The 23,231-nt window shown below is 34.5% G+C and overlaps 2 protein-coding genes and 1 pseudogene across 6 annotated transcripts; 1 reads left to right on the top strand and 2 right to left on the bottom strand.

Moving 5' to 3' along the window:
- Positions 1 to 4,348: 4,348 nt before the first annotated feature.
- LOC114737510 (plasma membrane ATPase 4) lies at positions 4,349 to 11,223 on the top strand. The gene is made up of 16 exons (XM_028925445.1): positions 4,349 to 4,612; positions 6,514 to 6,633; positions 6,737 to 6,973; positions 7,077 to 7,838; positions 7,969 to 8,091; positions 8,170 to 8,274; positions 8,375 to 8,519; positions 8,618 to 8,782; positions 9,024 to 9,262; positions 9,361 to 9,393; positions 9,490 to 9,571; positions 9,655 to 9,815; positions 9,909 to 10,082; positions 10,292 to 10,474; positions 10,566 to 10,747; positions 10,937 to 11,223. Exons 1-16 carry the CDS (start codon positions 4,565 to 4,567, stop codon positions 11,031 to 11,033), a joined length of 2,856 nt encoding a protein of 951 aa, XP_028781278.1. The 5' UTR covers positions 4,349 to 4,564; the 3' UTR covers positions 11,034 to 11,223.
- Positions 11,224 to 12,018: 795 nt separating this feature from the next.
- LOC114737511 (uncharacterized) lies at positions 12,019 to 18,369 on the bottom strand. 5 transcript variants are annotated; one of them, XM_028925448.1, is made up of 13 exons: positions 18,261 to 18,369; positions 17,319 to 17,363; positions 16,510 to 16,558; positions 16,383 to 16,431; positions 16,105 to 16,175; positions 15,628 to 15,686; positions 15,393 to 15,485; positions 14,707 to 14,764; positions 14,379 to 14,515; positions 14,240 to 14,296; positions 13,544 to 13,641; positions 12,776 to 12,963; positions 12,019 to 12,486 (listed from the first exon to the last, which is right to left on the bottom strand). In XM_028925448.1, exons 1-13 carry the CDS (start codon positions 18,333 to 18,335, stop codon positions 12,434 to 12,436), a joined length of 1,032 nt encoding a protein of 343 aa, XP_028781281.1. In that variant the 5' UTR covers positions 18,336 to 18,369; the 3' UTR covers positions 12,019 to 12,433. The 5 variants fall into 5 exon arrangements, with proteins under 5 accessions (XP_028781281.1, XP_028781282.1, XP_028781280.1 ...); XM_028925449.1 differs by lacking the exon at positions 18,261 to 18,369 and adding an exon at positions 18,085 to 18,237; XM_028925447.1 differs by lacking the exon at positions 18,261 to 18,369 and having other exon boundaries at positions 14,240 to 14,263; positions 17,319 to 18,239.
- Positions 18,370 to 18,805: 436 nt separating this feature from the next.
- LOC114737477 (ethylene-responsive transcription factor ERF003-like) lies at positions 18,806 to 19,423 on the bottom strand (annotated as a pseudogene).
- Positions 19,424 to 23,231: the final 3,808 nt, after the last annotated feature.

The following is a 23,231-nucleotide window of genomic DNA, read 5'->3' on the forward strand; positions in this document are numbered from 1 at the left end:
TAAGGAACAGGACTGTAATAATGGAGGGGAGGCGTTTCCTGATTTGTCTTTGATGCCAAGTGCTAAGAACATGAATGTTAAAATACTACTATTATATACTAAAATCAATAATAGAGACCAATTAAGTTCAATATTTTTTGTAGATGTCAATCAATCAAGTAAAAAATTTGAAATCACGATCAAAAGTGACCCGAAACAAAAAATAATACTTACTGTTTAATTTTAAAATATATCAATTTCACACACACTCTTATCATGAGATTTAGATTGCAAGTTTTGAAACTATAATTAAAAATAATTATAAAAAGTATGCTCAGCAACATTATTCTCGATTTCACACAGTAATGGAGTTTGTTTTAATATAACAAGTCTTTGGTCTATATACATGCAATGCAAATATGTAAATTGAATTTTGAGTTTTTTTTGTCTGTGTAATATTTTGTTACTACGTTTTAGGTTCATAATATAAGAGCTAATTGTAGATTTAACTTTATCATAAATATAAGATCTTAATTTATTTTATTTCACATGTTTATCTATTTCGTCCCATGTAATCTCTATAGTGATTGTGTATGTTAATGAGATTTTATAAAAGTAGTTTTAACACATATGATTAAATAAATAATACATATTTATTATAAATAATTGACTTAGTTTTTTTTAATATTTATAAATTAATTACTGAAGTTGATATTTTAATTTGTGCTCGGCTTTTATAAATGCGCATCATCACGGGACGAGCTTATCTGGTTTTCTTGAACGACGTGATCCTTTCTCAAGTAAAAACAATATTAGAATTGAATATTAAATTTCACGAGTGCTTGTTACTGTTTTATTCTTGTTTTATTCGGTGAGCTACAAATGATACGCAGCATCATCAAAGTTGGCAGCCTCGTGAGATACGAGCATCTTGGTAAGGATTTTGAACTATCTGGACTAATTTTTCTTTTTTAAATTTTATTTTATTCAATTGATTTTCTAAAGTTATACTAAGCACTTTTTTATACTAATTCATTTTTATATGAATTAAATATTTTAGCGTATTTTTTAACTTATAATGTTCGAATACTTAACCTTGTCATAACCAAGCATGATCACTGTCCTGTTGTGTTTTCATTACTTGTTAATTCCAAGTAAAAAAGGTAAGCATAACGACGTGTTTATTTAGATCTATTAAATTAAGATAAAATTTTTACTATATGCTGACTTTGTGTTTCATAAATCACAGCTAAAAAACCTATTTTAAAGGATCCAATAATTATTCCCGATAAGCCCTATCATTTTAAAAGTCATTTAAAATCTACGAGCTACTGAAATGCACTGGTTTGGATTCAGTTTGTTATCCAGGAAAAAAAAAAAAAAGTGCCCAGTTTTGAAGGCTCATCTGAAATGTGAAAGGTACATATTCTTTTTAAATAAACAAATATGCCAGTGATTGCCAATAAGTTAATTGTCGTTCAATGATACACAGTTAAAAAATGAACAGTCATCCTAAGCACCAACGATTAATATAATAGACGAATAAACTGAGAAAATAATAGGAAAATTAAAAAAAAAATTATTGTACTCTTACACTCGTGTTAAAACAAGCCAGTATTAGCTGTGTGTATTCATTGAGCAGAAGAGACAACTCTTCCAGAGAAAACGAGGCTCTATGCCAAATAAGAGTGGAAACAGGTCAGGTCAGGCCAGACTTTACTCTCAACAGGCCAGGCCTGTTTTGTAGCTTATAGGCCTGAGCCTGGCCTGTGGCCTGTTACAGGCTTATTTTTCAGCCTGAGCCTGGCCTGTATAAAGACCTGGCCTAGCCTGAAGCCTGTTAAAAAGTCTGTTTTTTAAAAAAAATTCAAATTACAATATTTTTTTTAGAAAAAAGCTAAAATAAAAAAAGTATACATAATAATTAATTTTTTAGTTTTGTCTTTTATTTAAATTTTAGTATCATAGGTATTGTTTTAAATCTTAATTACAATTTATAAGGATATTATTGAAAACTAATTCGAATTATATGTTAAAATTTGGGACAAAACTATGTTTAAGTACCAAAAAAATTAAGACAAATAAATAAAAAAAACTATTAATTTTACAATGAATAAAGAGAGTATCATAATTTAATTAATATAATACATAAGTTAATTAATCTATCATTCTTGGAACAAAAATTTTCTTTCCTGTTTTATTTATATTTTTAAGATTTAAAGATCATATTATTTATTGATATTTTTATTTTAAATTATATTTTTATCTTTACTTGTCAACTAAACTTCAAAATCTAAAGAAGAACTAAGCTATTAACTATATATTAAAATTAAAAAATAAATTAAAAGTAGACATTAACAATGCCATTAACTAATTTTTTTATATATTATAATTATAAGTTTCTAACAGGCTCAGGCCGGCCTAACAGGCTTAACAGGCCTTTTAGAGAGCCTAAGCCTGGCCTATTAACTTAAACAGGCCTTCAAACAGGCCTGAGCCTGTCTCTTTTGGAAAACAGACTAGGCCAAATATAGGCCAGGTTGTAGGCCCCTGACAGGCCGCCTGGCCTGTTTCCACCCCTAGTGCCAAATTCACTTCCCCATTTTATTTTATATTTAAGCACAAAAGAGTCCTCAACAGATATCCATTTTTTTGGCCAAAAGTATAGACTGATATGCATAATGTAGAAAGAATAATTTAAGAGTGATATTCTTCTCCACATAATTTAATTTATTATACTTGATATTGATGGCGTTGACGTTGATTTTAGGTACATTAGCAAAAAAATGTGCAAAAAAGTTTATTTAGATTAGGGTTGTGAAAATCGCCTGGTGACTTGGTCTGATCCTACTAGAATCATCTTCTTTGTTTAGATTGGGTTCCCGTCAGACACTTCAAACCCTAACCCCCCCCCCCAAAAAAAACACACGCACACATATTGTATTTTCTAAACCCTTTTTAAAATTTGAAATTAATTATTAACTTAATTGTAAAAAATAAATAAATAACAATTTTTCAATATACAGTTTTGAAATGACTACTTTTGATTCAAATATTAGTTTCATAAGAAATAGCATGTTCTGAATGATTTTAATTACGTATTTTTTGTGTGAATAAAATTATTTTTCATATTTTATACATAACATTCTAGCACTGGATTATTCCATATAGTACTCTCTTCGTCACTTATTATAAGATCTAGTTTTTTGAATGAGTTTGTCTTTTTTTATAAAATTTTCTTCGAGTTCGTTTGAGCATTTAATGCAATATTACCTATTTTATCTCTAATTTAATGTATTTAATACATTTTCTTTTTTTGTTTATATTACTATTACTTTCTCACGTTTATCCATTTATATATAAGATTATATTTGAAAAAAAAGTGCATTTATTATATATTAATTGTTTTTAATTAATTTTAACTATTTTTTAAACCGCGTAATTTAGTTAAAAGGATCTAACTGACGGAGTAATGCAATGAGTGAGGTGTATCAATTCTATTCTTATCCAACCCTCATAAAGATTGAGTTTTGTTGGATCATGAGCAGGTAACAGACTCTCCCAACAAATTATAACGCTGTTGTATTGTGAGAATTCAAACACGAGACCACTAAGACATGCTTGTTTGTCCTTTGCAATTATCTTGGAACCTAGTTTTGATTATTTTAGAAAAAATCTGGGGGTCAGGGAGTTTAATTCCTAAAACCCAGTGTCCAAATGAGTTACTGCTACTCGTATAAATTATAGGTTGAGTAATTTTGAATAATTTATTTTTCATAAATACATGAATTGACTCATGTTAATTATACACAATAATAAATAACGTCCATACCTGCAGTCAACTATTAATAACACATTTCCTCGTGAATACCACTCATTAAATTGGGCACCATGATATATCACTCTCATTTAAGAAGAAAATATGAGTATATACATTATAGTAGTATTTTATAAAAGATGGGAGACGAAGCAGGAAAAGATTAAAAAAAAACTAAATAAGAGAGAGCATTTCTTAAATCCAGGGATAAGACACGAGATGGAACATAGTACTGTAATATAGCAATGAACATTCATGATTTTTATATCTCAAACTAAATTTTAAATTAGAATATAATTTTTTTGTTCAAAGAGTCAGAATATAATGAATATTTGAAATTATAATTTAATATTTTAACTGAGAGTAATTATGTATATTTTTTGTTTTAGGGAAAAGAAAGGGCGAAGCCGGCGCGTGGGAGTGAAGGGCGGGTAAAAAGTGTTGGTGAGTGGGACCCGCCACCATAAAATGGAAAGGACCAGCACGGAAGCTGTGTACTCTCATTCAGCCGAGCAGAAATATATAAACACCTCTCTGGGAACGGCATCGGCCTCCCATTTCATTTCCCCTCATCTTCTTCTATCGCTATCTGTCAATCCTCTTCTCCTCCTCCTTCCTTTTCTTTCCTGCATTTACTCTCCCTCCCTCTCTCTCTGTCGCAACTTGTGATTGACCATGACTCTCTAGTCTTCCTCCTTTACTGTTTCTACCCCGTCTTCCTCCTCCGCTTTCGATCCGTACTTTTTCCTACCTGCTTCGCCCACCATCATGGGAGGCATCAGCCTCGAGGAGATAAAAAACGAGAACGTTGATCTGGTATTCTCTTTTTCTCCCTCTCTTTGCTTCCTCACAAAATTGCCTGCACCGAAATCAAATGATTCTCTCCTGATTTTCATTCTGATTTCGAATTTTCCATTTTCTGATGGTTTCGGAATTATTGAGTGTGCTTCTCTGAAATTTCTGCTGTCGATACGTGGTTTGATTTGGTTTGGCTACGATTTGTTAATCGTTCATTGTTATAACTGCGTGCACGGCTAAATTTTTGTTGTTTTCTGAGGCGGAATGGCATGCATAGCCTTTCTTCGCATGTCATCTCGCCGCGTGAGCTCTGAAATCCTTTTTCTGCAACTGCTGCTTCCTTCCCTCCTTCCATCTCTCAAAGTGCCAGAGAGAACTGGGCCCACTTTCTCTGGGTTTCAGGTTCGCTTCCAGCCTTCAGCCAAATAATGATAAAAGTATAGAAGTATAAACAAAGAAACTGTTTGTTATTATTTTTTCATACACATATTTTCTTATGGACCTTACTTTGCTTATCGGCAACAATCGGACTTATATTAATTAATTTTTATAAAATATACACTTTTTGATTTTTCATTTTTTTAACTGGAATTGATTTTCCAGTTCTGGCCACAAAAATAAGAAATTTAGGAGTGTTTAGAACACCTCAAAAACACTTTTCAAAAATATTTTTTTATAAATTGAGATAAATTCATCTATATAGTTATCTCGTATATTATAAAAATATTTTTAAAATCATTATTTTATTTCTATCTAAATACTTTTTTAATTATGAAATGCTTCCGTAACGTGCTTTTATCTTTTGGCAGAGGGCGAGATATCCGCGCTCTCCGATCGCATGTAAAGAACAAATATTGGGTATCACCGCTTTCTGCGGGAGCACCCAACTTTTTTCTGAGTTATGATTTTTTTCCAATTAAAGGAAAAAGGGGGGAAAAAAAAAAGAACTGAGGGCCTAGAAGTCTAGAACATTTGCTGCCTAACATATGTTAAAGCACTTTTTTTGAAAGGAATTTAAGAAATAAGCCGTGGGTATATATATGATAATAAAATAGTGTACTTTAATAAAATTTAATACCGTGGTGTAAAATTCAAGACGAGAATTTGAGTTCCCTACAAACGCCTTCATGTGTTTCTTTGTCGGAGACGTGTCTGACACTGATGATTGGGGGCAAAATTTTAAATGTGGTTGTACATCGTTCATATTTTATGTGGCCAGAAAATATTTTATGTAGCATACCTTGCCTTCTTCTTCTTCTTTTTTTTTCTTGATGATTAAAGAGGAAAGCAATCAAAGCATATCAAGCATTATTTTATTTTATCTTTTTGTTAAAAAAATTATTTTAGCCCTTCAAAATTCCTCATGAGGCGTCATCAAATTAAGAAAAAAATTCCTCGGGGCTCCCTTCGATTATTACTTAAATAATTTCTTTTTTGTTTTTTTTTTAAATTTTATACAGTTTTCTTAATGGTTGTCTTGGGATCAGAGGTCAAGCTGACGTCATGTCGCTTTTTATTTTTTTTGTTAAAGCTCTTATATTTTAATATTAATGATAACAATTTCACGTTGTAGCCACTGACCAGCTACAATTTTGGGCTGCTAAAATTCGTGCAAAACAAGTAAATAATTATATGTGCGCGTTTGCATGGGCTCAAAGTCAATAGGGACTATTTTTCCATTTTTTCTGCAATAGCAATGATATTGACTGTGAAGGGAAATAAGTTTACTAGCATTCGGGCAACTGTTGCGCGTTGTGTGGACATCTTCTGAAGGAATAACTTCCTAATCCATTCTTGCAATTAGCGTAGGTCATAGAGATAGTGAGTAAAAATCTGTTGTGCTTCAGAAAACTAATAAAACAGTTTCTTCCTGCTGATTACATATGAGAATAAACTGAAATAAAACTACTTTGGAACAGGAACGGATCCCGATAGAAGAAGTGTTTGAACAACTGAAATGTTCAAGAGAAGGTTTAACGTCAGACGAGGGAGCCAATCGGCTTCAAGTTTTTGGGCCAAACAAATTGGAAGAGAAAAAGGCATGTTTCTTGGGCACAGCATTTTCTCCTCGTGTTTATATTTTGATTGTATCTGGTTCGCTTCATTGGAAGCATGTAATGATTTAATCCTCTAAATCAACAGGAGAGCAAACTTTTGAAGTTCCTGGGTTTTATGTGGAACCCCCTCTCTTGGGTTATGGAAGCAGCTGCTATAATGGCCATAGCTTTAGCAAATGGTGGAGGAAGGCCTCCGGACTGGCAGGATTTCGTAGGTATCATTTGTCTACTGGTGATCAACTCCACAATCAGTTTTATTGAGGAAAATAATGCTGGCAACGCTGCTGCTGCACTCATGGCTGGTTTAGCCCCCAAGACCAAGGTCGAATATTCTTATCGTCAAATTTCTGTTGGCATGCGTTATTTATGGGAGTGTGGCACCATCTTCTTATTGTTCGTTCATTTTTTCTGGCCACAAATTTTAGGTTCTCAGAGATGGTCGGTGGAGTGAACAAGATGCTGCGATTTTAGTTCCAGGTGATATAATCAGCATCAAGTTAGGAGATATTATTCCTGCTGATGCCCGTCTTCTGGAGGGTGATGCCTTGAGCGTTGATCAGTCTGCCTTGACTGGAGAGTCTCTTCCTGTGACAAAGCATCCCTCCGATGAGGTATTTTCCGGATCAACTGTCAAAAAAGGTGAGATAGAAGCAGTTGTTATTGCTACTGGTGTGCACACCTTTTTTGGTAAAGCAGCTCATCTAGTGGACAGCACCAACCAAGTCGGGCACTTTCAGAAAGTCCTTACAGCAATTGGTAATTTCTGCATTTGCTCAATTGCGCTTGGAATCGTTGTCGAGATCATAGTCATGTACCCAATACAACACCGCAAGTACAGAGATGGGATTGACAATCTATTGGTTCTATTAATTGGAGGAATTCCAATTGCCATGCCCACTGTGTTGTCTGTGACAATGGCTATTGGTTCTCACAGACTTTCTCAGCAAGGTGCAATTACAAAGCGAATGACAGCTATTGAGGAAATGGCAGGGATGGATGTCCTCTGCAGTGATAAAACTGGAACCCTGACCTTAAATAAGCTTAGTGTCGATAGAAACTTGATTGAAGTGTTTGCCAAGGGTGTAGAGAAGGAGTATGTTATCCTTCTAGCTGCAAGGGCTTCTAGGACTGAGAATCAGGACGCCATTGATGCTGCAATTGTAGGAATGCTTGCCGATCCGAAGGAGGTATAGTATGCAACAAATCTCTATAACAAGAGCAAAGTGGAACGATCCCCCCCCCCCCCCAAAAAAAAAGAAAAAGGAGTAGAAAATTTATAAATTACTTTCAATGTTCTGATTCATCTAAATTGACCAGGCACGAGCTGGTATTAGAGAGGTCCATTTCCTCCCATTCAACCCTGTGGACAAGAGAACTGCTCTAACCTACATTGACTCTGATGGAAATTGGCATCGAGCAAGTAAAGGTGCCCCTGAGCAGGTAATTAAGATTTTCGCGATTGCCATGCGATGATGTTTTATCATAGATGAACTAATCAATGTCTTTCTCATGTTTAAGATATTGAACCTGTGCAACTCCAAGGAGGATGTCAGAAAAAGGGTTCATACCGTCATTGATAAGTTTGCTGAACGTGGACTCAGGTCTCTAGGTGTTGCAAGACAGGTTTGCGGAGCTAAAGCATTATTTTTTTAAAATTTTGTTTGCTTCTCTACTCTATTGAATACTTTTTAGTTATTGCTACTTTTTTTGTTCTATCATATAGGAAGTACCCGAGAAATCAAAAGATGCTCCTGGTGGACCATGGCAATTTGTTGGTTTGCTCCCTCTGTTTGATCCTCCTCGGCACGATAGTGCCGAAACCATCAGAAGAGCCCTTCACCTTGGAGTGAATGTTAAGATGATTACTGGTAAGAGTTGTCTTGAGTCTTTTTTGCTATTAGCTTCGCATATACCTTTTCTCAAATTCTATAGCTTAACAATTGGTTGCAATTCTCTTGTTCTCCAGGGGATCAGCTTGCCATTGGCAAAGAAACTGGCCGAAGACTTGGAATGGGAACTAACATGTACCCATCGTCTTCATTACTTGGGCAGGACAAGGATGCTTCTATTTCAGCTCTTCCAGTAGATGAGTTGATTGAGAAGGCAGATGGATTTGCTGGAGTTTTTCCAGGTAGGTTGTTTCTATTTGTAAAAAATCACCACTTCACGTAGAAGGAGAAAGAAAAACAATTTATTACTATACCCTCCAAATTGTTTTTCAACTTTGACTATTTCTAACTTTTTTTTCCATGTTCATAGAATCGTTTTATACGACTCAATGGAGACTGCTGATTGAATCAACAAAATTACTGCATTTCTAATTGCCTGCCAGTTCCTGCGTTTTAACTCCCCCGTTATTGTTTGACATGTAGAACATAAATATGAAATCGTTAAGAGGCTGCAAGAGAGGAAGCATATCTGTGGAATGACAGGAGATGGTGTCAATGATGCCCCAGCATTAAAGAAGGCAGATATTGGAATTGCTGTTGCAGATGCTACGGATGCTGCGAGAAGTGCTTCTGACATTGTTCTCACTGAACCTGGATTGAGTGTCATTATTAGTGCAGTGCTAACAAGCAGGGCTATTTTCCAAAGGATGAAGAATTATACTGTTAGTTCTTTTAATACATAATTAAAAAGTTTTAGATGCTATTTTTCACATATTTCAGAAATCTAAATCCTTCAAATTTTCACTGCTTAATTTGGCAGATTTATGCTGTGTCAATCACCATTCGTATTGTGGTAAGTGCAGAAAATTGGTTGACAAGCTGAAAAATTTTCAGTAGTATTTCATAAAGAAGTCATATGATTAATGCAACCTGTTTTTTACTCTGGCAGTTTGGTTTCATGCTTATCGCATTAATCTGGAAGTTTGATTTTGCACCCTTCATGGTTCTGATTATTGCCATACTAAATGACGGTGAGACAACATATGCTTGACCTTCCTCGATCCTCACCCTGGGTTGTTAACCCTAACTGATTCTTGCACCATCGTTCTTGTAGGTACCATTATGACAATATCCAAGGATCGAGTCAAGCCATCTCCGCAGCCTGACAGCTGGAAACTCAAGGAGATATTTGCTACTGGCGTTGTGCTTGGCAGTTACATGGCACTAATGACAGTAGTCTTTTTCTGGGCCATGAAGGATACCGACTTTTTCCCCGTAATATTTACATCACAAGTTTCTTTAACTCACCGTCGATCAGCCCTAAATGTTATTACAAAGTTCTAAGGGCTGCACCCAATTGTGTTGCAGAACAAGTTCGGAGTGAGGTCTATACGACACAGCAACGAGGAAATGATGGCAGCCTTGTACCTTCAAGTCAGTATTATAAGCCAGGCCCTAATTTTTGTCACTAGGTCCCGCAGCTGGTCTTTTGTTGAAAGACCCGGTCTTCTTCTACTGAGTGCTTTTATGATTGCTCAGTTGGTGAGTATGAGCTCCTTATAAAGCCGATTGTGTTGGGTTCCTTTCATTTTTGTATGTCAAGCGACATTAAGCCAGTGAAGCTGCAATATTTAACTCTGGTGATCAGTATGGGATTGGGAGAAGTCATTAGCCAGCACAATGCAACTGAACTGGTTATCAAATACTGTGTGATGTGCTGACAAAAACATGGCTTGTTCTGTAATTGACAGGTGGCAACTCTTATAGCAGTTTATGCTAACTGGGGGTTTGCACGGATAAAGGGAATGGGATGGGGTTGGGCGGGTGTAATCTGGCTCTACACTGTGGTGACCTATGTGCCTCTTGATCTCCTCAAATTCGCCATCCGCTACGTTCTGAGCGGGAAGGCTTGGGATAATCTTTTGGAGAACAAGGTAAGTGGGTTGTCACTACCACTGCTGTTAATTTTGCATATGCTGAGTTAGTGCAGAGAAATGAATGGTGCTCTGCTTTTACTATCCACAGACTGCCTTCACAACGAAGAAAGACTATGGCAAAGAAGAGAGGGAAGCCCAGTGGGCAGCAGCACAGAGGACCCTACATGGCCTTCAGCCTCCAGAAACAAGCAACCTGTTCAATGACAAGAACAGCTACAGGGAGCTTTCAGAGATTGCTGAGCAAGCCAAGCGTCGTGCTGAGGTTGCAAGGTAAGCCCTGTATTAAAAATTCAGAAACAAGTTCAGTCTCGTAGCAGTCAAGTACTTTCTTTTAGGCTTTCTTAAACGTGAGATTCTGAGTTCAAGTCTAATGAATGTACGAGTTATGACTAAAATCGTGTAGTGGAGTTGATAGAGCACTTACGATGTATATAATTTGGATTTGGATGGATTGAACAGGCTGAGGGAGCTACACACTTTGAAGGGTCATGTGGAGTCGGTGGTGAAGCTGAAGGGGCTTGACATTGATACCATTCAGCAGCATTATACAGTGTGATGAGGAGAGCTTTGGACGGCCTCTTCTGCCATGCAATCGTATAATGACCAGCAAATGGTCTCTGTTGTTTAGATTAGTAACTTCTCTTTTTGTTCTAATTTTATATGTCCTTACTTCGACGTCTGTGCCGGTAGAAGGCGGAGGTACTTGCCTCCCAATAACGTCATTAATATAGTTTTCATTTTACTCACTTGTTCTCTTTTTCTTTTGTCCGTATTTATTATTACGCTCTCACATTCAAAGTTGAAGCATGTGTTATCCAAAAAAATAAAAAAGCGTTGAAGATGATGTAGGTATTCACAAATACTCCCCACTTTCATTATGTTATGTGCTAACATTGTTAAAAGTACTCTAATGCCTCTAAAAAGTATTATTTCACTCCGACAATAAAAATAATTATATTAATTAAATATTGCTTTAAAATCGAAAAAGGATATACAATGTGAAACAATTGCATTTTTTAAACACGTGCTTAAGATAGAAGGATGCATTTCAGGTAAAAAAAAAAGATATTAGGAGATGCACTGTCCCGTGCTGAATGTGGCAATCACTTCATCGCTTCACATATTCATATATTAATAAAGAAGCGCAACCAATCACTCAGTATTCTGTTGATGTCATGTCAGAACACCAATTCTAACCCCCTTCCGCTGTTTTTTTGGAAATTTTTTAAATTTCAAATCATGTTTTTAAAGTATCATCTCTGTGACACATCATATGATAAAGTCATAATAAATTATAAAATCCATAATTCTATTTATACATCTCTCAATTGACAATCAAACAACATTACCAAAAACCATTTATATTGGGTTTTATATGTAACAGTAATTAATTAATTTGGAAATAGATCTTTGATATTTGATATTTCTTCAAATAGTGTAATCAAATTTATTTAAAACTAAGAAATAAAACCAAGGGCCATGCTTATCTATGAGACAAGGAGATGACAAAATCTCTGCGTATGAAAAAGGACAGGCAATATAAAACACCAACTCAACTATTACTTTAAACCATCAACCCATTGCACAACCAATAAGCAAATAACCTAATAAAATCCATTTAAGCGCCAAGACGGAAAGGCACAGTTCCATAGAAATTCAATGAACCACAAATTACCCCCACGCCTTCACATTTTTAACCAGGTCCAGTCCAAATCATCAATCAGACCCGATTTGGTAATCAAATCGGGTATTTCCAGATTTGAACAATCAGTGGATATAATGGAGAGTCACCCAATCGCAAGTCAGCTTGGTCAATTTTTCTTTCCTTCTCAATTCTCATGTCAATGGACGGCACCACCCATGTCGATTTTACTGAACGGTTCATTGAAGTAATTCTGCTAGTTATCAGATTTGTACATATCCCATCCAGACTCCTGGGAAGCTCAAGGAAGGAACTCAAATCATCTGCTGAAGAGCTTGTGGTAGATTTAACACAATCTCTGCATATGCTGACACGGGGGAGCACCAAACACGATATCAGTAGGACAAAAGCTGGCTCAAAAAATCACCTTTTAAGTTTCCCCCACCCTTTTTTTTTTTTTTGCTAAACCACTTTTTCAGAAAAATTAGAGAATATAAAATGCATAATAAATATTTAAGACCCAAATTTATTACACTATGATGGCTCCCAGCAATTTGGATTCATCCCTTTATGACACTTTTGTAGCCCAAGAACTAATTGGTGAAAATCTTAAATCATTTAGGTTTTAGAATTAGCCAAAGCATTATGGTTTTCACCTTCTGGTAAACTCATGGTTCGTAAGGCATCTTCTGCGTAGGTTAGGCGAATTGGAGAAGAGTGACTTCCCAAGAGTGCTGTGCCAGTGGTATTTTTCTTGGACTGGTGCATTGGCCATCCTAACACATTGACCCTTGTAGGAATCACAGAGATGAGATCTGCATATCTAAGACTGACTGTCACCTTGCTGCACAAAGAAACAGATTCTCGGTTTTTCCTTGCCAGGATGAAAGAAGGATGGCAGTACAGAAATGCTATTAGCGTAATTAACAGAAAGAGCAATGGTATTATTCATAGTCCATCTACCAAAATTCTATAAACTTAGCAGGTGGACAGCCCTTTTTCTGCACTAACAGAAACCAAACATGACCAATGATTGTTGAGGAAAATATTTGCTATTTGATTCAAGATGCGGTAATTTTGATTCCGTGATCAACTAAAATGCATCTCACGTGAAATGGATATTGACATAAATTCTTTCAGAATTTCAAACCTGCACGCATCACCTTATTAAGATTGGGTCTAGCTCCTATGATGGTTTGCCGTGTTTATGGGTAGGGGTATCGATGGCATGTCCACAACAGTAAAAACAAAGAATAAGTCATATCGTCCTCAGATTCTAAGGTTTCCCTTCTGATGGAACTTTACTGACATTTCACGATCTTATTCAACCATGAGTTGTTGGACAAAATCTAAACAGGATAAAGAAATAATAACTCTGAATCTGAAGAAAAAGGGACGAGGAAAGCATCAGATAAGGCACAGACCAATCGAAATCATCCAGTACGAATTCAACCATGTGGTAAGGAAGGCTATGATACAGCTCTCCGATTTGATTTCCATAAAGTTCCTTTATGAGTCGTACCTACATGGTATTTAAAAACATATCATATACCATTAATATCAGAGTCATTTAGACATTGTCCAATAAAAATCCATATACCATGCACGGTTCCACAATTGTGTTCCAGACAATATGGACCCATGTTGTATTTTTCTTTGGCTTTATTCGTTTCAGCTTTTTACTGATTTTGTTCCTTGTTTTCACCACTATTCATTAGGCAGATATCTGTTTATGCTCTGCTGATTGTATATCCCATATTGACTCCCTCCTTCTGATGTTTAATTGAGCATTGTGCAGAAATAGAACAAGTCATTAGGACTAAATTTCTCCTCTCAGTATTCTCCAGCTCTCTGTGTGTTGTTTTTTTGGGGCGGGGGGGTTCTTTTTATATTTTCTAGACACCAACATCTTTTCCTCTTGAATGGAAACAAATTGGTCAAAGTATTTGCTGCAGCAAGTTTTGGTGCTATTATGTACTTTTCATATTTGGGTCATTCATTCCTTTCCACTTGCATTTCCAACTCTGAAAATGTAAACTGTGCTCCGTATCACAGAATGTAGACCAGATACTTGTCCCAGAAATATCAAACCAAATAAGTTACATACATGGGCAGTCTACCTGTTCCCGTCTATCCACATAAGCCTGCAAAAGATCTCCAACATGATCTATGAATTTCTGAAAGAAAATCATTAGGAAAAATGCTTATAAAAAGGTTTAAAATAAATCCAGCAAAGATGATGCAGGAAAATGACATTACCATTGCATTGGATGAAAGAAGGCCCTTTTCTGCTTCACGTATTGGCAGAAAAAATGGAATAGTGTGTTCGAGGATAGTCATCTTTTCAAGAAATGACTTGCTCTCCAGCACACAATGGCACACCTCACACGGCTCCCCTGCAACAAGTGAATAGATAATATCATCAGTTAATGACAAAGATACAAGGGGAAGGAAGGGCTAGGGAAGGAAGAAATGTCCAACCATCCTGCAACTTCCATCTTGTACCGTGTATTTACAATTTAAATAACATGACAACATTGCCCCTTGCCAGCAGCAGTAAATGAGTTAGTCAAGAATTTAAATTTACCAGCAAAAGATGTCTGATACTGTATACCAATCCTTGCTCCTTCCAAACCGCAAATTATCTGCTTCCAAAAACAAAACCAATGTTATAGGAGATTATGCACTTTTAAGTTTAATTATATGAACAGGAATAAAATCTCTAGTGAAAATGAGTACATACCAACAACTGGCCCCCGGCTTAAAAGGTGAAATTCTAAATAATTATTCGTCAGTGACTCTATCTCAATATCAATACCAAAAACAAAAACCTAGCATCCAATCTCTGCCAAGACCACTCTTCTCAATCTTATCAACATCAGTTTCAGAAGGCTGTTGACTAGTTTATTTTAATATCTATTAAACCTTGAGCAGGCAGTGGCTGCGCGTAGCATCTGCTGTATCACAGATCAAAATCCACAACTACACAACCGAAAGTCAAAGCATTGTTTTGTGTTTATTACATAGGGGTTTAATTGATCTAATAGAGAACGGTGGGCAAGTTTTCAAATCTCATTCATGACAACAACTAATCTTCCAGTTCTACTCGCCTGCTTATCATTCCAGGTTATTTTGAAAATTTTTGTGTTTTTTACAATTAAGATCTTAATTACCAGTAAAGCATCATGGTCTACTATAAAATGAAGATTAGCCTATCAGTCATTTGTAAGCCACATTGGTCTAGTCAAGTATCATCATTCATATATTGATTACCTTGTTCCCTATTTTATAAGTAATTCTTTCCTGAGGGCCTGCCAAGATGTTAGCATCCCTTGGCATCGCCTTTCTTTCAGCCTCCATATGCACCTGAAGAAATCATCATATACCTAATTGTCAAGCTTTATCATGTCCAATTAGAAATGTGGAAGTCAATAACAACGGAGAATATTGAGCTCAAATTAAGTGAAAAATAAGGTTATAGAAACATAACAAATCAACCAGGCCATACTTGTTCTCTTAATGTAGCTAATAGACCATCATTCCATTGCTCTCCATCCAAACATACCTCTGCAGTAAAAAATGATGATGATGATGATGATAGTGATAGTAATAATCAAAGCAGAAAAATAACATACCATTAGTAAAGAAACATAAAGTTATCACAGAAACAAGTGAACAAAACAAACTGGATACGGATTGTCATTGAAATTAAAATCAATATGACGTAAACACACATTTATATGCTGAGATATGAAACTAACCAGCAGAACCTCCAAAACTGATCAATTGATGGAAAAGTGTGCGCACACAAACAGTCATGCCCACATGCAAACAAATCAGAAAGAAGAGCAGCAGGGGAGAATGCTAAATGGAATTGTACCAGCTTGACTAAGGTGCAACAAAGCACACAAAAAGGATTGAATTCAGACAGAGCTAGATACTGTCCACTATATAAGCATTTGAAAAACATCAAACTTAAAGCTACCTTCAGTTTGAGAAGCCCATGCAGCTTCAAAATCTTTCTGCAGACGCTCAAATATTGTCTTGTCAGATTCCCTATGAATGCAGCACATATCCAAAAATGTCAGTTACTACCGCATGAACAATCAATGAACATTCCGGAGCTCTACCCTCAATAAACATATTAACTGCATGGGCTTCTCAAACTGAGCTTAGGATTGTGGGATCCCAAATAAACACATTGACTCTTCTGTCATAAACTGAACTGGAAAAAAAAAAATGAAAGCTTCAGCTACTTTGTACCTAGAAAGACGCTCTGTCAGGTCTCCATGCCTTTTTAGCAAACTTGCAACTATCATGAAAGGAGCAACAAAAATCTTCTGAGTCAATTAGATAAAGAAAGCAATGCCAGTGGAGATTCAAGACTTACACCTAGTTCTTGTAGTCTCCAATTGAATATCACCATCTTGCATAAAATTCTGATAAATATCATAACCCAATTAGTATTTTGAAAATACAAAGGAGACGCATGTAACTGAAAGGAAATTTCAACGTCTTTTATTGATTAAATTGAAGATATCGAATCCCATAGTATTAAGTACACAACAAACAACAAGAAATATCAAGATCATTTACCAGATAAAATCAAAAGGAAAAAAGACCTACAATCCATGTTACCACTTTCAGATAAAACCCCCATTTTTTCATGATCTATAAGGTTCCCAAATCGCCACAAGGTTTGAATCAATCAATTAAATCAGACCTTCAACATAGAAAGGTGCATAGGTTCCATTCCCTAGATTAGGCAAATCCATGAAAAGCAAAATTAAACCTTTTCATCCTAATACATTTCATTTCTTCTCTTTTCTATTTGAAGTAGAGCAACAGGAACCAAAAGCCATATAAAAACTATCTCTTTCATTTCAAAAATAACTAACAAACTGTCATGAAGGTAATCGCTTTTACTTTTATGATAATGTTAGCAGTCGGCATTGACTTGTTGCACTCATCTATTCATCTAGAGAATTTTTATCCGTCTTGTTTTAAAATCAAACTCATGAGTATTGAACTGTGAGAATGAGAACAGGGCAGGCTGCTTCATCCACATTTTTCTTATTTGCAATCAAACAAGGCAATATTATCAACAATAAGGACCTTTTTTATGAAAACAAAAGAAATAATAAAATTCCTTCCACACAATCATCCAAACCAGCACTTATGGAGCTGGATCATTATTACTTCTCCCATAATTGAGTAAGGCCGCCCAGCAAGGTACTCAAATTGCTGCATCATTCCACACATTTGAAATATCAGTTCAAAAAGGGTGACATAATAATAATTAAAGAGGAAATAAGCATGGTTAAAAGATTGAAAAGGGAAAGTGATTGATTCAAGCATTTACAGAAAATAAGCGAGGCAAAAGTGAGAGAAGGGGTTTATGAACTTGCATAGGAGGCAAAACGATATTGCAATTACAAGCAACTAAAAGCACTAAAACCCAGACTTGATAACATCGTAGTTTGTCATCTCAGCTGGTTATTCAATTGGCCTTGTCTAGAGGCGTTAGGGATCTCAATTGTAAGGCAATTGGAAAAATAAAAATAAAATCCCATGAATTCCTGCATTAACATCTACATTAAGTAACTAGATTACTAGAGTCTCTAAAATCAGCATAAAGAAGTTGGAACACCTGCTCATTTCCTTTCTCCAGCTGCGGAAATTAATAAAAAAAAAAAAGCTTCAATGAAATGATAATTCCATGAGCAATAGTTAGGCAGAAATTCTCCTAGAGAAAATGTAGTCAATTATCATTTTTCTTTCCTTAATTATATGGGCTATTATACAGAAGCTTCAACTATTATATCAAATGTCATCCTACACAGGCATTGTGTTTAAATTACCAAAGAAACACCAAGATTTACATCAACAAACAATATGCTAAGCTTGACCAATGAGTACTGCCAATAGCATTTTATCTACGAAATCTCCTTCAGTAGATTGGTACCATCATCGCATAATATCTATTTCTTGGGCAGAAGCATTCATAAAGCATAAATTGCATGATACTAAAACATAAGAACGTCAATGCGGGGCCAAAGAGGAGGAGGAAGAAGAAGAACGATTTAGTCTTTTAACAAGATAGGCCTTGTTTTGGCCTGCGTGGAAACAAACATGACAGACCTTGCGAGATGAGTCGCCGGAAAAAGGGTATTTTCTGGGTTTCTTTCTGGGGGAATCTTCAATGTCGCTCTCCATCCCTCACTTTTCACTTTTCAGCGACGGCGATGAGAAGGGCGGAAAAAGCTATTAACTTGGAAATTAAAGTTATACACTGAAATAGTTGCATCACAGAAACGTTAAGCCGAAATAAAGTTTTAGAGGTATTCAGATAAAATCAGATCATGATTTAAAAAAAAACTTCTAGATAATAAATTTTTAAAAGAATAGATTTTATAAAAAATAATTTTAATAAAATGAAAATATTTAGATAGTTATTATCCAAAACACTTTTTTATATATAAAAATTACTAAAAAAAATAAGTTAATACAATAATTATATATAGATTTTATAATATATTTAAATTTAAAAAAATAAATTTGCTGATAATATATTTTTTTATCAATATAATTAATAATATATAAGAAATTTTAATTAATAATTAATTAATTTGTGCATATATATATTTATAAAAAACACAAAGGAGTTAATTATTTTTGTAATATTATTACATGGTATGATTAGTATTGCAAAGCTCTAATGAGCCACAATGAAGTGACTCTTGAATCATCTGCTCAATGTGATCATCTTCAAGAGCTTGCAGCTGATGAAACTGCCGTTCCTCCTCCTTCTCCTCCTTCTCCTCCTCCTCCTGTTTGAAGCTCTCTGGCGACGACATGGCATTGGCGGCGGAGGAAGATATTGAGTGAGAGAGGTCTATGTATGCCGTTGCTGTTTGTTGATTTGAAGGGAAAGAGAAGCCATGTGGCACATTTGCAGGAGGTTGGCTGTGAGGGATGGAAAGAGAAAGCTAGAGGAAGAAGAAGGAGAGAGATTGGTTATGGCCTGAGGGCCACACATGAGCCTCGCAACTTCATCGTAAGCTCTGGCTGCATCTTCTGCTGTTTCGAATGTCCCCAGCCATATTCTCCTCTTCCTGCATCATTTGGTATCATATTAATTAAGATTTGAAATTAAAAAGTAAGAGAGAGAGGGAGATTACAAGATGGGGTGACGAATCTCAGAGACCCAGGAGCCCTAGTGCCTCTGCCGCACTCCATGATACCGTTGTTGCGGCCTCACCATATCCTTACTTCCAGTGAAACGTTTCGGACTCTGAAGAAAGGTGCTTGTGATTGAGCAGGAGCAGAGGAGGAATGGCTTTTGATTTCTCAAGAGCGAAGGACCAAAGGCGTAATGAAGAGAATGAAAAGAAAAAATGAATAATTAAGGACTGTTTTATCATATATTATTGGAGTTTTTTTTTATTTGTATAATCATCGCACCAAAAAATCAATCTGTTTTATCCAAAATCATGATTTTGGGTTCCAAAACTTTAGTTTTACCTCAAAACCATAGTTTTTCTATATGTCTCACTGTTTGGCAATTTTTTTCCTCAAATCATAATTTGGGATGATAACCAAACAGGCCTTTGTTGAGAAATTACTACCTCCAACTTCTCGTGCTTTTGTCATGCATGTAATTAAAGCTCGCTAGAGTATATTTTTAGTATTTTAAATTTACACAACATTTTATTTTAGTTTCTTAATTTAAAAAAAGTATATTTTTATTTTTTAAATTTTAAAATCATCAACAAAAAATAATAATATTAAGATCTTATATATTAATAAAATATTTTTAAATGCTAACATATTAAATTTAATTTTTATAAGAATCATGATTATTAAAAAAATCATTTAATACTAATAATTTTAGTACTAAAGAATTAAAAATATATTTTTAAAAATTAAAAGACAAAATTAAAATTTTGTTTAAGGATAAAAAATCAAAAGTATACTTTGGCTTTAAATAAAATGGCGTCCTTGTACATTTAATGCGGATGAAAACGACCTTTCTCTTCTTTTTTTCAACCAACATTTAATATTTTCTTTGATCATATTGCATTTCGACGTTGTCAGGTTTTACGTAGAAGAATAATTCTTCTAGAAATATCTTTTACACACAAGCTCAAATATAAAAATATCACAATCACATAGTTCATACCATTTTTGGATTAAGCGGTTAATCAACTTGTGATATGTACCCCCGTAGACGAAACAGTCAAACAGCTACTTTGGTAATAATGGTTGACAAAATATCCCTAAGCTACGGGGCATTTTTTGACTGTTGGCAAAAGGGGGGAAAAAAAAGGCATGGCTTGGCTTATTGAATACGAAATACCCAGTACTACTTCTGGTTACCTAGGTACCTAATTTATGTGTAACAAATGGGGGTTGAGTCTAACAAAAAGACCCGTCCCTTATAACACAATGAATCAAAATTTAAACCTTTGTTAAGATTGACTCTAATAAGACGATATCTATGCTTTAGCAACAATGAAAAAACTAATTTACATGTATTAAAAAATTAATTAAACTATCTATAGTATATGTATGTTGTTTTTATTAAAATATCCTTATCAATTACACATATTAAAACTATCCATTAATAGAGTCTCTTTAACATTACCATATAAATTACTTGAAAACAAAATAAATAAACATTAAAAACGAAATGAATTGAGATTTTATATTTAAAATCAAATTAAATTTTTAACTAATTATTATATTAAATGCCAAAGAGAAATAGTATCCTCTCTCATTTTCACCACCCCTAGGTTTTTTTGTAGGTTTTTTTTTTACCCCACCGGAGCACCAACATTCAAAGAAAGCGTGCATACATAGTTAGCCTAACTCCATACGAAGGTTGGCTATGGTTGACCTAACGTAGCAGCATAAAGACCAAATCAATGGGCTTATATCTTCACTGATTTTGCCCTCTCTCTCTCTCTTTTCCAACCGTGCCTTTTTTTCTTTTTTTTTTCCTGGTTTTCATGAGCATACTTTATGTTTGATCACAGGGGGGAAATGGAAACAGGGACGGAGGATAAAGATATTGAATACTCCACACGAGTGAGTGCGTGCGTGTGATCATACGATTGCGAAGGATGTGTGTAGGGTAGATTTGATTTTTTTTTTTATGCCTTTTTTCATGTATAGATATATTTCTATTGAAGGTAATTCTGTTCAATCAAGCACATAAATATGACAAAAATAATCCGGTAACCATATGAATATTCCGAATAAAGAGAGACATAGAACTTGTTATTTATTTATTATGAATTTTTTAATAATTTTTTTCACTTTAAACTCGTTATTGATTTTTCTTTTTTCTTTTCAATTGATTCTTGTCTGATTTTCTGGCAAGCGGGGAATTTTTTTTTTTTTTCAATCAAACAAACAAATGGTGTACAGAGCAAAGCAATTAGTGCCAACAACAGAAGAAAAGATTCTTGTTTGATTTTGTCCTAGCTCTCTAATTTAACTTTTTACATGAATCTACCATATGTATTTTGTTTGGCTTTCCATTGTTTGCATGGCTTCTGATGCTTAGTACTTGTTTGGAAATTAATAACAAGACATTCTTATGTCCTGCGAAGCAAAATTTTCATCACATATTTATTTATTACAATGCGAAGTATTTCAAAATAAACTAGTTCAAAAGAAAAATTGTCTTGACTAAGACCAACGATATTGTGCCAATGATTCTTATAGGGTGTTTGAATGGAAACTAGAGAGGTGTGTGGATGTGTATAAAAGTACATTTTAAAAGCATTTTTTTTGTAAATCGAGATAAATTCTTCTACATATTTATTTTGTATAGCGTAAAATCACTTCTAAAATTAAAGTTTGGTTTTTATCCAAACACCCCTTAAATCATAGTTTTAGAAGTGATTTTACAGTGTACAAAATAAATATACAAAGAAATTTATCTCAATTTATAAATAAAAAATGTTTTTAAAAAGCACTTCTTATTATATCCAAACAAACCCCGATAAGCTGGTATTATTAGTGCTTCCCAAACAAGGCTAAGAAGCAGCTAGGTTCGATCCCGGCAATCTGTACAGTATTTTCCTTTCTTACATAATTAAAAAAAAAAGACTTGGGGGTGTTTGGATGAAACCAAATCATGGTTTGGAAAATAGCTTCTGAAGAATAGATTATAGGGAGAATAGATTTTGTGAAAAAGTAATTCTGAGAATTAAGAATGTTTGGATAGTTGTTATCAAAAGCACTTTTTATATATACAAATTACTAAAAAAAGTATAAGTTAATATGATAATTATATAAAAAATAGATTTTATAATATATTTTAATTTGAAGAAATAAAATTATTAATAATATATTTTTTATCAATATAATTCATAACACATAAGATAATATAATTAATAAATAATTAATATATGTATATATATTTATAAGATACAAGATTAAACAGGTTTATAAAAAAATAATTAAGGGATGTTAAAGTCATATTATTGTTGAGATCTGCTTTGATAGGTACAATCATACTCTCCAATTTGAACTAGAAGCAGAAAAAATTCACTTCTTCTGAAACCATGGTTTTGAGCTCCAAATCATCGTTTTAATCTAAAACCATGATTTGTCAAAAAAATTTCCTGTTTGGCAAGTTTGAAACCCAAACCATGATTTAGGTTCCAAAACTAGGGTTTTAAAGATTGGCCAAACAAGCCTTTAATTTGATTTTACAATTTAGCAAGGAAGTGTGGGACATTTGTTTTTGTTTTGGGGTACTTTATAGCTCAGAATTGTTAACATCATGCCATGCAGATTTAAGATGAGTAATGTTCGTTTTTGTTAAACTTATTACCATACTTCGTCTCATTATTTTTTGATACACTCATTTCATCTCATTATCTTCTCCGAGCAGCAGGTGACCTTAAGAGCCCGCGGGAAAATAAAATTGAATGATAAGCACTGTGTCTGTTTGGAGCTACGTTTTTGTTAAACTTATTACCATACTCCGTCTCATTATTTTTTGATACACTAATGTCATCTCATTATCTTCTCCGAGCAGTAGGTGACCTTAAGAGCCCGCGGGAAAATAAAATTGAATGATAAGCACTGTGTCTG

The sequence above is a fragment of the Neltuma alba genome, unplaced genomic scaffold, assembly GCF_004799145.2.
Source record: "Neltuma alba isolate B1F8T4 unplaced genomic scaffold, ASM479914v2 tig00013459_pilon, whole genome shotgun sequence".
Classification (NCBI taxonomy): Eukaryota; Viridiplantae; Streptophyta; class Magnoliopsida; order Fabales; family Fabaceae; genus Neltuma; species Neltuma alba.

Excerpts from the sequence above, each read along its gene's own strand:
- LOC114737510 (XM_028925445.1), top strand. The coding sequence starts at position 4,565 with ATGGGAGGCATCAGCCTCGAGGAGATAAAAAACGAGAACGTTGATCTG. Across the intron at positions 7,839-7,968 it reads TGCTTGCCGATCCGAAGGAG|GCACGAGCTGGTATTAGAGA; the intron begins GTATAGTATGCA and ends TAAATTGACCAG. Across the intron at positions 9,572-9,654 it reads TATTGCCATACTAAATGACG|GTACCATTATGACAATATCC; the intron begins GTGAGACAACAT and ends TCGTTCTTGTAG.
- LOC114737511 (XM_028925446.1), bottom strand. The coding sequence starts at position 17,477 with ATGCTTGAATCAATCACTTTCCCTTTTCAATCTTTTAACCATGCTTAT. Across the intron at positions 15,687-16,104 it reads ATGGGCTTCTCAAACTGAAG|AGGTATGTTTGGATGGAGAG; the intron begins GTAGCTTTAAGT and ends TTTTTACTGCAG. Across the intron at positions 14,765-15,392 it reads CTTATAAAATAGGGAACAAG|ATAATTTGCGGTTTGGAAGG; the intron begins GTAATCAATATA and ends TTTTGGAAGCAG.